The sequence below is a fragment of the Lynx canadensis genome, chromosome E2 (genome assembly GCF_007474595.2).
Source record: "Lynx canadensis isolate LIC74 chromosome E2, mLynCan4.pri.v2, whole genome shotgun sequence".
NCBI lineage: Eukaryota > Metazoa > Chordata > Mammalia > Carnivora > Felidae > Lynx > Lynx canadensis.
This window is the reverse complement of record NC_044317.1, coordinates 57,788,484-57,802,499: the sequence shown is the minus strand read 5'-3', so window position 1 is coordinate 57,802,499 and position 14,016 is coordinate 57,788,484. Positions and strand designations below refer to the sequence as shown.

Sequence of the window (14,016 nt, the reverse complement as noted above, 5' to 3'; positions counted from 1 at the left end):
AGTTGGACACTTAAGCAACTAAGCCCCCAGGCACCCCTATTTTATTATTAAAAAAAAAATTTAAGTTTATTTATATTTGAGAGAGAGAGAGCAAGTGGGGGAGGGGCAGAGAGAGAGAGAGAGAGAGAGAGAGTCCAAGCAGGCTCTGCACTGTCAGCTCAGAGCCTGGCGCACAGCTCAAACTCATGAACCCTGAGATCATGACCTGAGCCTGAACCAACAGTTGGACGCTTAACCGACTGAGCCCCCCAGGCTCAACTGTTCTCAACTCCATTTTAAAAGATCTGTAAAATTCATGCATTAGTGGGAAAATCCGTGCCCCTCATCCAAAACAGACCCGAACCGGCCCCAGTTTTCCCCGGTCTTGTTTCTGAGAGGTAGCAGTGAAGCCGGAAGCTATGTTCAGCTGAGCACCCGGCTGTGGCATCTTCCAGGGGCTTGGGGGAGAACGAGCTGGGAACCGAGAAGAGAGAGACTTTCTCACACAGGCTCAGTGATACCCTCCTGTCATCATACGACCAGGAGTCACCTTACATCTCTTAGAGAGCTTCTCCAACATAGTCCTCTTCCCCATACTGCATTCGAGGAATCTGAAAATCAGCCCTGAAGTCCATGCCAAGGCCACTCAGCTACTAAGCGGAAAAGCTGAGCTCGCATTCTGGTCTGCGCAGGGCCAAAGACCGTAATTCTCCATGGAGCCACACGAGGGAACTGAAAGGGTCCAACGTGGGAGGGCGGGGGGGGGGGGAGGGCTTTGGGGTGGAAACATCTGGAGGCTGAATAAAGGGAGTCATGGTTAGCACGACCACAAGAAGGTAAGTGAACAGTGAATCCCTCTTAGGAAATGTCCGGCAACCTTTTCAGAAGGGCTCTGTGGCCACAGGGTGTCGGTTCCACTCAACCGGTCAGAATGGCCCTCATCTTGCGACAAGTGTTGACGAGGATGTGGTGCAAAGGGAGCCCACATGCTCTGTTGGCAGGAATGCACACCGGTGCAGCCACTGTGCGGAAAACAGTTTGGGGGCTGGTTCCTCAGAAAGTTAAAAACAGAACCACCCTGCGATCATTCACCCCACTTCGGGGCTGTGTGTCAGAAGGAAATGAAAACAGGAAATTGAAGGGATATCGGTGCCCCCACGTTCATTGCAGCGTTATTCACAAGGCATGGAAGTGACCTAAGTGTCCATCCACTGACACGAAGAAAGTAGATGCAGCATGTTACATACAAGGGGATGTTATTCGGCCGTGAGAAAGAAAGAAATCCCACCATCTGAGACAACACGGAGGGACCGTGAGGGCATCGTGCTCAGTGAAACCAGTCAGAGGGAGAAAGACACTGGACTGCTTGTATGACCTCACTTGTATGTGGCACCTAAACATGTTGACTTGTTGAAACACGACGGTGGGATGGTGCTTGCCAGGAGCTGGGGGTGGTGGGGAGAGGGAGTATGGATCCAATGGTACATGCTTGCAGTTCAAGGACGAGTGAGTTCTGAGGCTCTAACGTACAGCATTGTGACCACAGATGGCAATACGGTATTACGTGCTTAAAAAAAAGTCTCAAGATAGTGCCCAACGTCCCTGGTGTGTGTGTGTGGGGGGGGTGGGCAGAACCACCGTTATACGCTAATCAAACTAGAACACCTATAAGAATGTGCAGGAACATATTTCTTGGGGTGAGTTTGGTCTAGATCTGAAAGTAAGGCCCCCAGAGGGGAAAAGTGGGGGATATACACTTCATCCTTCCAAGTAATACCAATCTTAGATTTCTGAGATTTACTCTGGGGCACCAAGGAGATGACTCATGGCCAACCGTAATGTCCGAGATGCGTTTCGGTCATACCTTGAGGGCAGACAGAAGTATCTCAGCACAAAGGACTGTGTTCTCAGTGTCTAGATGTCGCCTATCATAGGGCAGGGATCTCCCCACCTCACTCCACGTCCTGACTCCCAGGAGCTGTGGATACCTTCCTTTACATGGCAAAGGAGATACATACAGGGTGGCAGGTGGAATTAAACTTATCAGTTGACCTTGAAGTAGGGAGCTTCTTCTGGATTACCTGGGTGGTCACAGTGTAACCGCAGGGTCCTTAAAATAGCAAAGCAGGCAGAAGAGGGTGCCAGTGCACCAACCATTGATAGTTTTAAAGTCAGAGGGAGGGGCGCCTGGGTGGCTCAGTCGGTTAAGCCTCCGACTTCAGCTCAGGTCACGATCTCGCGGTCCGCGAGTTCGAGCCCCGCGTAGGGCTCTGGGCTGATGGCTCAGAGCCTGGAGCCTGCTTCCGATTCTGTGTTTCCCTCTCTCTCTGCCCCTCCCCCATTCATGCTGTGTCTCTGTTTCAAAAATAAATAAATGTTAAAAAAAAATTAAAAAAAAAAAGTCAGAGGGAGAGGCTGCCATGATGAGATGCAGGCATCTCTAGAAGTTGGAAAAGGCCGGGGAATGGATTCTTGTCTAGAGCCCCAGAGGGAACACAGCCCCAAAGAGACCCTGGGTTTAGCAGTGAGACTGTTTTGGGGCTTTTCTACCCCACAGAACCGCAAGATAATAAATCTGTGTTGTCACAAGCCACCAAGTTTCTGACAATTTGTTAACGGCAGCCATAGGAAATTAACACAAGGTGCAAACCAATGCCCACGCCAGATGGGTTCCTGGGCAGGATGCTGGGACCGGCCGTGAGCGGGACCTCCAGGGTCCGGTCTCAGCGGCAGCCCCCCGGGAGTTCCCCTCAGGATGGGGGCTCAGTTTCCACGGACAGACGGTTCTCTTGCAGGGCTGTGCGCTGGCCAAGGAAGCAGGGGGACTGACGGTGAGTGTTCCTTCAGTTAAACCCTCCCTCTCCTTCACTCCAAATTCCCCGCATCCCTTCTCTTTCCTTCAAGGGGTTTCCTGACAGCAGGCGAGGGCACCAAATCCTGTCCCCAATCTGCTTCCTTCCAGAGCCCCTTCCCAAGCCCACCCTCAGGGCCTGGCCCAGCTGGGTGGCACCTCCCAGAAGCAGTGTAAGGCTGCGATGTCAAACCCCGACCAAGGATGTCGACTTTGTTCTCAAAAAGGGTAATGTTGTTTTGGACTTTTCACCATCACCGGCTTCCAAGGAAGGCCTGGCTGAATTTCACCTCACTGACCTAAGAAGCAGCCACGCTGGAGACTACACCTGTGAGTGCTACAGACCAGGGGCCCCGGACATAAGATCACCGCCCAGTGAGGTCATCCTGCTGCTGGTGACAGGTGAGGAGCAGGACGGGCCTGGGGGAGGGACCAGAGGACGGGACAGAGAAGGTGGAGACACACAGCAACAGAATGACTTGGTCGGCCTCATCCAGGGCTCGTGGGGGCGGGGGGACCTCCTTCCCGCAGAGTCCAAAGAGGGTGACACCAGGGATCTGTGTCCCACCCTCAGCAGGAACCCCCCGCGGGAGAACAAGGGTGAGTGGGGGACCCCGGGCTTCTCCCCGTGACCTCGGAGCCCCCCTTCTCTTCCAGGAGGTCTCCCTAAACCTTCCCTGCAAGCCCACCAAAGGGGTGTGGTGACCGCAGGAGACGACGTGACCCTGCAGTGCCAGAGGCCAGACAATATTTTCGGGCCCATGAGGTTCGCCCTGCTGAAGGCGGGAGCGGCAGGGCCCATCCGGCTCCGGACCCCAGCCGGCAGGGAGGTGGACTTCTCCCTGCAGACCGTGACAGTCGGTGACGCCGGGAACTACAGCTGTGTCTACTTCCAGACCGGGACTCCTTTCTGGGCCTCACAGCCTAGCGATCGTCTTGAGATCCGGGTGAGAGGTGAGGGTTTTACCATTGGGAGGACCCCAGCTGGATTACCTGCCCGCTCAGGTGCTGCCAGTCTGTGTCCACAAGACTCTGCAGCTTGGAGCAGTCATTTGGGAAGGACCGAGGGAGGGCCAGGATTCTGTGGAATAGAGCAGAGGATCTTCTGCTGAGAGAGAGGGAGCACCAATGGTGGAGATCACATAACTGGAGGCTGGGAGGGGGGCTTCCCACTGTAGGTGACCAACTGTGTTGTGAGGGGGCCAGGCCTGGAGGAGGAGGGATCTGTAATAATTGACCCCCGCCCTCACCAGGAAAATCAGATGTAGACACAAAGTCATTGCTGTTCTCCCGGGAAGGGCACAATTCATTTAGACTCAAGTGTGGATGACACCTCCTGGGGTTATACAGGAGGAGAGTCTAGCAAGAAGGCAGAGGAGGAGGGAGAGAATAACAAAGGGTCCAGGAACATCTTTCCGAGAAAGATTCAGACTCCAGGAAGATCTCAGTTTCATTTTAACCGGGACTCTAGCACTCTTGCCTTTAGCTCAACTGAATCGAGTTTTTCTCTTCCTGCTGAGACTTTTCCTTCTTTTTGAAAGGAATGATTTTTACAAATTATGGCAAAACTGCATAAGGTAAATTTTGCCATCTTAAGTATTTAAAAAAAATTTTTTTAACGTTTATTTGAGAGAGAGAGAGAGAGAGAGAGAGAATCCAAAGCAGGCTCCAGGCTCTGAGCTGTCGGCACAGAACGCAACTCATGAGCTACAAGATCATGACCTGAGCTGAAGTCGGATGCTTAACCAACTGAGCCACCCAGGCGCCCCTTAAGTATCTGCCTCCAGAATGCTCTGCGTCTTGCAACACTGAAACTCTGTCCCCATCAAACAGCCTCTCCTCACCCCTCCTCCCCAGCCCCTGGCACCCACCGTCCTACACATCGTCTTAGTCAATCTGACGAATCCAACGACCCCACATCATTGGAATCATTGAGTATGTGTCTTCTTATGTCTGGCTCATTTTGCTCAGAATAATGTCCTCAAGGCTCAGCCACACTGTAGCACATAACTGGGCTTCTTCCTTATTAAGGCTGATAACGTCCCATTTTACGGATAGACTGCATTTTGTCTCTTCATCAGCTGATGGACGTTTGGGTCGTTTCCACCTATTTGGCTGTCGGCCGGTCACCTACTGGCCATCGCTTCTTCCGGATGTATACTCAGAAAGGGGATGGGGCGCCTGGGTGGTGCAGTCGGTTAAGCGTCCGACTTCAGCCAGGTCACGATCTTGCGGTCCGTGGGTTCGAGCCCTGCGTCAGGCTCTGGGCTGATGGCTCGGAGCCTGGAGCCTGTTTCCGATTCTGTGTCTCCCTCTCTCTCTGCCCCTCCCCCATTCATGCTCTGTCTCTCTCTGTCCCAAAAATAAATAAATGTTGAAAAAAAAATTAAAAAAAAAAAGAAAGGGGGTTGCCGGATCATATACTACTTGTGCTTTTAATTTTTTAAGGACCCACCACCCTGCTGTTCTCCATAGTGGCCACACCATTCTACATTTCCACACCCAGTGCACACAGATTTCTGTTGGTGTGTTTCTGAAATGGATGTTTTTTGACCGTTGTGTATTAGGGCCAGTTTTGAGGACTGAGTTTGTCCAGGACAAGGGGAGGGAGAGAGGCCAGCAGGAAGCAGGCATCCTCCCGGATGGGGGTACTGAATCCCCCAGGGTTGATATGGGGCCAGTCATAACTGCACAGGGCACTGACCAATGAACCCAGATTCTCCCAAACCACACACGGGGCAGGCATTCAGGGCCTCTGAGAAAAACCACACGGGGTACGAGATTCTGAAGTCAGTGGACCCGCAACTCACTTCTCTCGTCTGTCAAGTGGGGGAGGGGGGACAGTGATGCATACATCTGACCATGAACTTCTGTGAGAAGGAGACATAATAGTAATCAATTATAAAGGAGAGTTGGATGATTGTATTAGTCATGGCACTTGGTTCCAAGTGAAAAAAACACCGATCTCGAAGTGACCTAGAAAAGGTGACGTCCTTGGAATTAAAGGGGTCATTCAGGGCTGCCCAACCCGGCACTACTAACATTTGGAGTTGGATAATTATTCTGTGGGGCAGGTGAGGAAGAAAAGTGCATCCTGTGTAACATAGGATGTTTGCAGCATTTTGGATCTCTACCTACTCCACGTTCCCTTTTCCAGCTGTGACAACCATGGTGTCTCCAGACACTCCAGATGTCCCGCAGGGGGCCAGACTGTGCCCGGCCAGACACAGCTGGGATCCAGAGCTAGTGAATCTTGGGAAGCATGAGGATACCACCTGGCTTCACAAACTAGAACGAGGGACTGGAGTCTTGCCCAGATTCTCTTCCTTTCTGACACTTGTGTCTTTATTGTACCTGTTTCCTTCTCTTTTAAACTTTTTAAAATGTTTTTATTTTTGAGAGACACAGAGCGTGAGCGGGGGAGGGGCACAGAGAGAGAGAGAGGGAGACACAGAAGCTGAAGCAGGTGCCGGGCTCCGAGCTGTCAGCGCAGAGCCCGAAGTGGGGCTTGAACTCACGAACCACGAGAGCATGACCTGAGCCAAAGTCAGATGCTTAACTGCTTTATGGACTGAGCCACTCGGGCACCCCTGTTTCATTCTCTTTTAGTGGGGACCAGTTCAAAACAGACAGACAGACAGACAGACAGACTGGGGAGGGCTGTGAACAGTCCTGGTTAGCTCAGCCTCTAGATCGATCCTAGGAAATGCTCATGGAAGGATGCCATTCAAGAAAACCCAGCCCCATCCAGGGAGACTGGAATGTAGGAGGGTAATGAACAGTTCCTAAAAGAATGAGAGTTGCTACCCTTTGATCCGATCCTATGGGCTGAAGGTCTGTGTCAACCCCCCCCCCCCAACTTCATGTTGAAATCCTGACCCCTAACGTGACAGCATTAGGAGGTGGGGGCCTTTGGGAGGAGCTTAGGTCCTAAGGGCGGAGCCCTCATGAGATCGGTGCCCTTCTAAAAGAGACCCCAGAAACTCCCTTGTCCCCTTCCTCCATGTGGGGCTCTATGCTGCCCCCCTGGTCTCGAACTTCCCGTCTCCAGACCTGTGAGAAAAAGGTGTCTGCTGTTCATCGGCCCCCTAGCCTGTGGCATTGTTAGAGCAGCCCCAATGGACTAAGCCGACGAGGGAGAGGTACGCCCAGCAAGTGTGTTTGCTTCAGAGTCACAGACCCCCGAACAGAGCAAGAAAATCCCAAGGTCCGGATGTTGATCTGGAGCCCATTGGCCACACGGGGTAGACGAGAATGTTTGTCTCTGCCCCCTGCTGGGGCCATGGAGCCCAGGAGTGAGGCAGGGAATTCTCACATCTCACCCGCTTCATGCTGTTTTCTAGGTCAGCGTGAAGGACATTCCATGTCCCCTCCAGGGAGAAGTAAGGCAACTGGGGGAAAGGGGAGAACAACCACACAACCAGGGATGGGCACCCGTCACTTGGGTACATGGCCCCACCGTCTGCAAGTGTGTGTATGGACTCTTGAGTTGCAGATAATTATAACCGCTTGGATTTGGGCTGGGGCCAGTACCTAACAAGCTACCTGCCTACACATTCCTTAGCTTCCCTCTGTCTCAGCTTCCGTATCTGTCAGGGGTTGATAGTAGTACCTACACAAGGGACTCATGCTTGGGATTTTGAGGAGTTATTTTACCTAAATCCCTCCTAAACTGTGTCCGGTGGACAGCAAAATATTATCTAAGGATCTGCCATTATTATCATTATGAAACACCCAAAACTTCCTCCTCTGACTACTGAAGCAGCTTTATCAAGAACTCCATTCCTCAGGGGAGACTTTCCAGGAAACAGAGAGCCTGCATATCCCTCGGAAGGTACCAGTAAATATCCTTATCGTTATAATGAATGATAAATATTAGTGGAAAATTCCACGACCTGTTAAGGGCTTCCTGGTTCTAAAAAAGCCCATGGGTGTGTGTCTGTGTCTTTAACTCAGTTCAACTGTATGTGACACGGTTAAGTACCGATGAGATGGTCTTTCCAAAACAGGATGATAAAACAGAACGGAAAGAAAAATACCACAAGCTAGATTGGCTCTCTGTAGGAGGGGGAAATTTTACATAATTTTGGGTTCTTCCACAGCTGGTGAATCATTTTTTTTTTCCCACTTCTTTATTTATCCTTGGCATATGAGGACACTTCTGAGTTTCTTCCTCGATGGTCATAAATATTGCTGCTTCTGACATGAATACATCAGTGACAGGACACTTCACCAAGAAGGACCCGGGAAGCTGTTGTCAAGTTCAACGTCGACCTTTCCTGTCTTCCTTCAGCCACGGTTCCAACCCTGGCAACTGTCGCCAAGGGCAAGACTGAGGAAGAGAGGAGGACATCATGGCGGGGAGGGGGTGTTTGGCAGGCAGACGACTGGGTACAGGTGCATTGGCAGATTATTGAAAATGGAGCCCGAGGGGCGCCTGGGTGGCGCAGTCGGTTAAGCGTCCGACTTCAGCCAGGTCACGATCTCGCGCTCCGTGAGTTCGAGCCCCGCGTCAGGCTCTGGGCTGATGGCTCGGAGCCTGGAGCCTGTTTCCGATGCTGTGTCTCCCTCTCTCTCTGCCCCTCCCCCATTCATGCTCTGTCTCTCTCTGTCCCAAAAATAAATAAAAAACGTTGAAAAAAAATTAAAAAAAAAAAAGAAAATGGAGCCCGAGGGTTTCCCTTTGGGATCCCCCAGAGCCTTTTACAAACCCTCACAGTTTTACGCGGCTCTTGCAGGGGCCAGAACCGTGAAGCTGCAGCTACACCCCCGTGTTTGACTTGTGGGGACGTGAGCGTCACCTGACTGGCCAAGGGCAGGAGGCGGGGAGAAGGTGGGCGGCAGGAATCCTGACAAAGGACAAGGAAAGAGAAGTCCCTCACTTTTGGGTCACCTCTTATTTTCCTCAGGCCACTGGTTGTCCCCTGGGGGCGATTTTGCCACTCGGCAGCGTATGGCAATGTCTGAGACAGTTTTGGCGGTCACCGCTGGGGGTGGGGGATGCTTCTGGCATCTAGGAGGTAGAGACCACGGATGCTTCAAAACACCCTACGATGCAAGGACCCCTCCCCGCGAAGAATCATCTAGCCCCAAATATCAGTGGCGCCCAAGAGGAGAAATCCTGCTGTAGACCCACCGTCCAGTTTCCAGTTAGACACCAGAGTTCTTGCAGGGATCTCACAGGTGGAGACCACACTCCCCTCCAATTCCTGAAGCCTCGAATTACTTCAACTACGTGCCCCAGACCGGTAGCTGTTTCAGAAAATACTTACCAGTGATACTGGCATCACCTGTCTTCCTTGAAGGCCGCTTGTGATGTTTGGGTTTTTTTTTTTTTCTCCCTTTATTCCGGTTTGATTTGTCTCCAGGCTCCCAGAGATTTCTTCGGAGCCAGACCCCAGGGTTTCGTGGGGTTTGCTCGTCATTTCCGAAGTTGGAACAAGACGAGTGCAGTCTCCGGTTCGGAGGACAGCAGAATGCAGCTGGCGGTGGGGGAGGCTGAGTCGGCAGGAGGAGGCTGGGACAAACGGTGTCCCACCTCCTGACGGTGTGGCTGTGCAGGGCAGAGGTGAAGAACCATAGGCGGTACCACAGGGAACAGAGGAGACAGTGGTCGGGAGTCCGCAGGCTTCCCAGGCTTGCCTTCTCTGAAGTGTAAGGCTGAGGGTAGGAGTCGCGGCTTCAGGCTCGAGGAGGCGGGGCCCACACAGCTGTGGATGATAAAGGCAATGAAGAGTCATGTGGTGTCACCTCAGTAGAGCTTTGTGAAGCTCGGCTCTGCTACTCACTGGCTGTGTGACCCCGGGCAACTCTGGAGCCAACAAGCTAGAGACCCCGGGAAGAGGTGATGTCGAGTCTGAAGGCAGCCGGAAGCCGAATTCCTTCATCCTCAGAGGAGATCAGTCTTGTCTCCTTGGACCTTTGACCTTTGATTAGAGGAGGCCCACCCACATGATAGAGCGTAATCTGCTCCCTCAAACTCTACCGCCTTAGATGTTAAACACATCTTCTTTTTAATGAATTGACTTAAGATTGCATTTGCTTTATTTGACTGTAATTCCAGTGTAGTCAACATAGAGCGTTATATTAGTTTCAAGTGCCAGCTTCCTGGCCACCATTCTAGGCTCGTATTAGACCCAAACAACTGGGTACCGCGGCCTAGTCGAGTTGACACATAAAATTAACCATCACACCCGCCCACATAAGAGTCTTGGGGTCCTTGAATGGGGTCTGGACATTTCTGGAATACACTCACCTTCTCTTTCTGCATTCCATCTTACTTGTTTCCTAGCTAAACCTAAAACTCACAAAAATTTCCCTCCAGAAACCAGCAAGACAACGGATGAGGATTAGCTTTCTTTTGGGGCACCTGGGTGGCCCAGTCAGTTAAGCGTCCGACTCTTGATTTCAACTCAGGTCACAATCTCACAGTTTGTGGGCTCGAGCCCCGTATCGGGCTCTGCACACTGTCCGTGGCACTGTCCGTGCGGAGCCTGATTGAAATTCTTTCTCTCTCCCTCTCTCTCTGCCCCTCCATCACTCTCTCTCTCTCTCTCTCTCTCTCTCAGAATAAAAAAAAAAAAACCTAAAAAGAAAAGAAAGAATTTCCTTTCTTTTGAGAAATCTGAAAAAATACTATCTAGTAGAAATAACAGTCAAATAGCAGATACTCACGTATCCACCACTCATAATTATACTTGTTCACATTTTGTTGTATTTGCCCCAAAGCTGTTTTCTTTCCACAAGATAAAAAAAAAAGAAGTCCTTTTTCTCTCTCAACATTACTTCTGTTATTTTTCCCCTTTCCAGAACTTTCCGCCCTGAAGTTGGTGTTATTTCTGTGCAGGTTTTTACACTTTTACTACATAGACATGCCTTTGTAAACACAGCATAGAGTTTTACATTCTATTTACAATTATTTAAGTTTAAAATTTAACTATAGGGGGCGCCTGGGTGGCTCAGTCGGTTGGGCAGCCGACTTTGGCTCAGGTCACGATCAGGTCTGTGAGTCTGAGCCCCACGTGCTGACAGCTCAGAGCCTGGAGCCCGCTTCAGATTCTGTATCTCCCTCTGTCTCTGCTCCTCCCCCTCTCACACTCTGTCTCTCTCTCTCAAAAATAAATATTTAAAAAAACAAAATAAATAAAATTTAACTCTAGAATTCTCTCTTCTAGATAAAACTGAAAGGAAATCACCCAAGGGAGCAGAAACAGGCCTCGGTAGGAGCACAGATCTTACATACACTCATCCACGCGTGGGATGAGATATCCTTGTGACGCTGTGAACCGTCCACACCTGGGAAAGTTCTCAAGGATGTCTGTCTTGTGGTGATGCCTGAAGGCTGTGGCTCAGTGCGAGGTCTTTCGAGGTGGGTAGGATTAGGGGCGCAGCCCTGCCTAGTTACCTGGGCCACTTTGGAAAGGGAACTTCAAATCTCCGATGCCCAGCTTCTGCATCTGTGGAATAGGCATCACTCACTCTGTCGCTCTCCCGGGATACTTGTGTGAAGAGAATGTCGTGAGAGCTCCAACAAGTGGTAGGAATGTGATCAACGGGAGACACAGTGAGGTGCCTCAGTGCACACTCAGGGAACCACTGACCCTCTCACCTACTATCCTCTCCCCAGGGACCACGGGGATTTCCCCCTCGCTGTGGTCTTTGCCCTTCTCTTCCTGCTTGGGGCCTTCCTCATCTACAAATACACCCGGTGGGGCGAGTTCAGGAAAACAAGGCCTAAGTACCTGGGAGGAAATGGGAGAAACAGAACGGGAAAGTAACATCACAGGGTCAACACTGTCTCTGTCTCTTTCATCCCCAGGGGCGGCTCCCGACAACATGACCAAATGGTAGAGCTACTCAGCAAATCCCATCAGCCCATACCGAACCCTTCCCCCACTATTGCCTTGACCACTCAAGACCCCCTTTCTTACCTGAACCTTTCATGTGCCCCCAACCAGCCCCGACGATCATCCCCAAGTGTCTCTCCACGTCCTCTCTTCTCATGACCACCTTCCACTTCTCGCTCAAGGTTCTTCCCTTGGATCCTCTCCTCGTGGACCACACTGTCCCCAACCACTTCTCCTCCTCAGCTCTCAAGACTTTGCTGAGCACCTGAATGACGTGGGGACCCTCGTGTGGGGTGTATGAGCGTGGAGGAGGTGGGGGGGGAACTTTGGTTTACACATGATCTTGCTGGGCGCCTCACCTCCACCTCCCCACAAGGATCCTGACGTCTCACTCCAATTCCCTTTGTCTCCGGTGCCTCACTGTTTCTCTCTTTCAGCTCCTGCTCTTCTGAGGAAAAAGTGGGGACAAGTAATCAGCCCGGGAAAGAGAGCGATGGTGGGTACACGTGTGTGTGTATTTGGATGCGTGTGGTGTTCTCAAATAAGCATGTATATTTGAGTGTGTGTCTGTGAGTCTGCACGTGTAGGTGTGCAGGGATATATGTACGTGTGTGAACACGCATATGCACGTAGAGGTACGTGAATGTGTGCATGTGTATAGACGTGCATATGTTTGTGTGTTGTGCGTGCACACAGGTGTGGTTTGCACGTCTGTTGCATGTGAATGTGGCGTATGTGTGTGTCACGTGCATGCCTTATTTGTGTGTGCACACACACGTGCGTGCATGTGTGTGTGAGGATGTATAATGTGAATGTGCATGTGAGTGGGATTGTGTGTCCAGAGTTAACCCCTGGGGCCTGGGGGTGAAGCAACAACAGGACCTTTTCCCTCCCAGATACAGCCACAGCCACGATGAGCTGTCCTCCTGCGTCGGTGAGCGTCCCCTGTAGACATTTCCCATCCCCTCCTTGTCCCAGGCTCTCCGTTCCTCCTGCCAGTTTTGTCAATGGTCTGGGCTCCCACGTCCATCCACCGCCACCCTCACTCTACACTCCAGGAGAATCTGGTCTGAACCCTTCTGTGCCTTCTCTGGCCAGGGGACCTTCATCCCATGTCCTTTCTGAGGACATTTTCCCAGGTGACTTGTGATGAACATCACCTTTTTGTTTTTGTTTTTTTTTTTACGTTTCTTTATTTTTGAGAGACAGAGAGCAAGCAGGGGAGAGGCAGAGAGAGGGGGAGACACAATCCAAAGCAGGCTCCAGGCTCTGAGCTGTCAGCACAGAGCCTGACGTGGGGCTCCAACTCGTGGACCGTGAGATCATGACCTGAGCTGAAGTCGGACGCTTCAGGCACCCCCACATCACCTTCTCCCTGGGATTAACAGGGTGGTTTAATGAGCTCAGAGACACAGAGGGGTCAGTGGGATCTCAGGCACGGTGTAAGCATTCAGTACCCTGAAGCTACTGCTTTTATAAACCATTGGTCGTAATCGCGGGTAAGTGACTCTCCCACCCTGAGCCTCAGGGTCTCCATGCGCACGATGGGGGTAATATGCCCCACCTGTTGGTGCAATTTAGGAAAACACGGTAAGAGCTCTTTGTAAAGCACGTACCGTGAAGTACCCACACAGCACACTTATTAATAGTAACGTTTATTTTATCCTTTACAGTTCAGTTTCTTTTACAAAATTGTGGCAAAATGCACATAAGCCTAAAATCCACCATTTTAACCCGGGATATTCACAACTTTCGGAATATTCACAACGTTGTCCAATAATACCCCACGAATCCAGTTCGAGAACATTTTCATCGCCTCGAAGGAAACCCCACACCCTGTAAGCAGTCTTTCTGCACACCCACACTGCCACCCCAAGCCTCTGACAACCACTAGCTTCCTGTCCCTAAGGATTTGCCTACTCTGGACATCTCACATTCACACTAATGTGATGGCTGTCTATTTGAGTTATCTGAAGTTTCATAACAAATCATCCCCAAATGCAGTTGGTTAAGGCAACACTTAGGATCTCAGTGTCTGCAGGGAGGGAGTCTGGGTGTGGCTCAGCGACGTGGTCTCTCATTGGGTCTCACAAGGCTGGGAGTTGGGTCTCACAAGGCTGGGACGAAGGCATTGGCTGCTGGTTCAGGCTTGAGTAAGAGAGGATTTGCTTCCACACTCACTCACTCAGGTGGCGGTTGGTGGGACTCAGATCCTTGCTGGCTGTTGGCCAGAGACCACGTTGGCCATATGGACCTTTCCATACGGCAGCTTCTAACACAGCAGCTGGCTTGATCAGCACGAGTGAGGGAAACAGGTGTAAACAAGATGGAAGTCATAAC

At 51.2% G+C, this 14,016-nt stretch overlaps 1 protein-coding gene across 1 annotated transcript; it reads left to right on the top strand.

Annotated features, from left to right (window-relative positions):
- Positions 1-2,734: 2,734 nt before the first annotated feature.
- LOC115502204 (T-cell-interacting, activating receptor on myeloid cells protein 1-like) lies at positions 2,735-11,945 on the top strand. Its single transcript, XM_030297381.1, has 4 exons — positions 2,735-2,810; positions 2,942-3,232; positions 3,488-3,835; positions 11,788-11,945. The coding sequence occupies exons 1-4, from the start codon at positions 2,735-2,737 to the stop codon at positions 11,943-11,945; spliced, it is 873 nt and encodes a 290-aa protein (XP_030153241.1).
- Positions 11,946-14,016: the final 2,071 nt, after the last annotated feature.

What these genes read in the sequence shown, in the direction of transcription:
- LOC115502204 (XM_030297381.1), top strand. Translation starts at nt 2,735, where the DNA reads ATGGGGGCTCAGTTTCCACGGACAGACGGTTCTCTTGCAGGGCTGTGC. An exon ending in CATCCTGCTGCTGGTGACAG is followed by an intron (nt 3,233 to 3,487) that starts GTGAGGAGCAGG and finishes CTTCTCTTCCAG; the next exon opens with GAGGTCTCCCTAAACCTTCC. An exon ending in TGGATTACCTGCCCGCTCAG is followed by an intron (nt 3,836 to 11,787) that starts GTGCTGCCAGTC and finishes GCCCCCAACCAG; the next exon opens with CCCCGACGATCATCCCCAAG.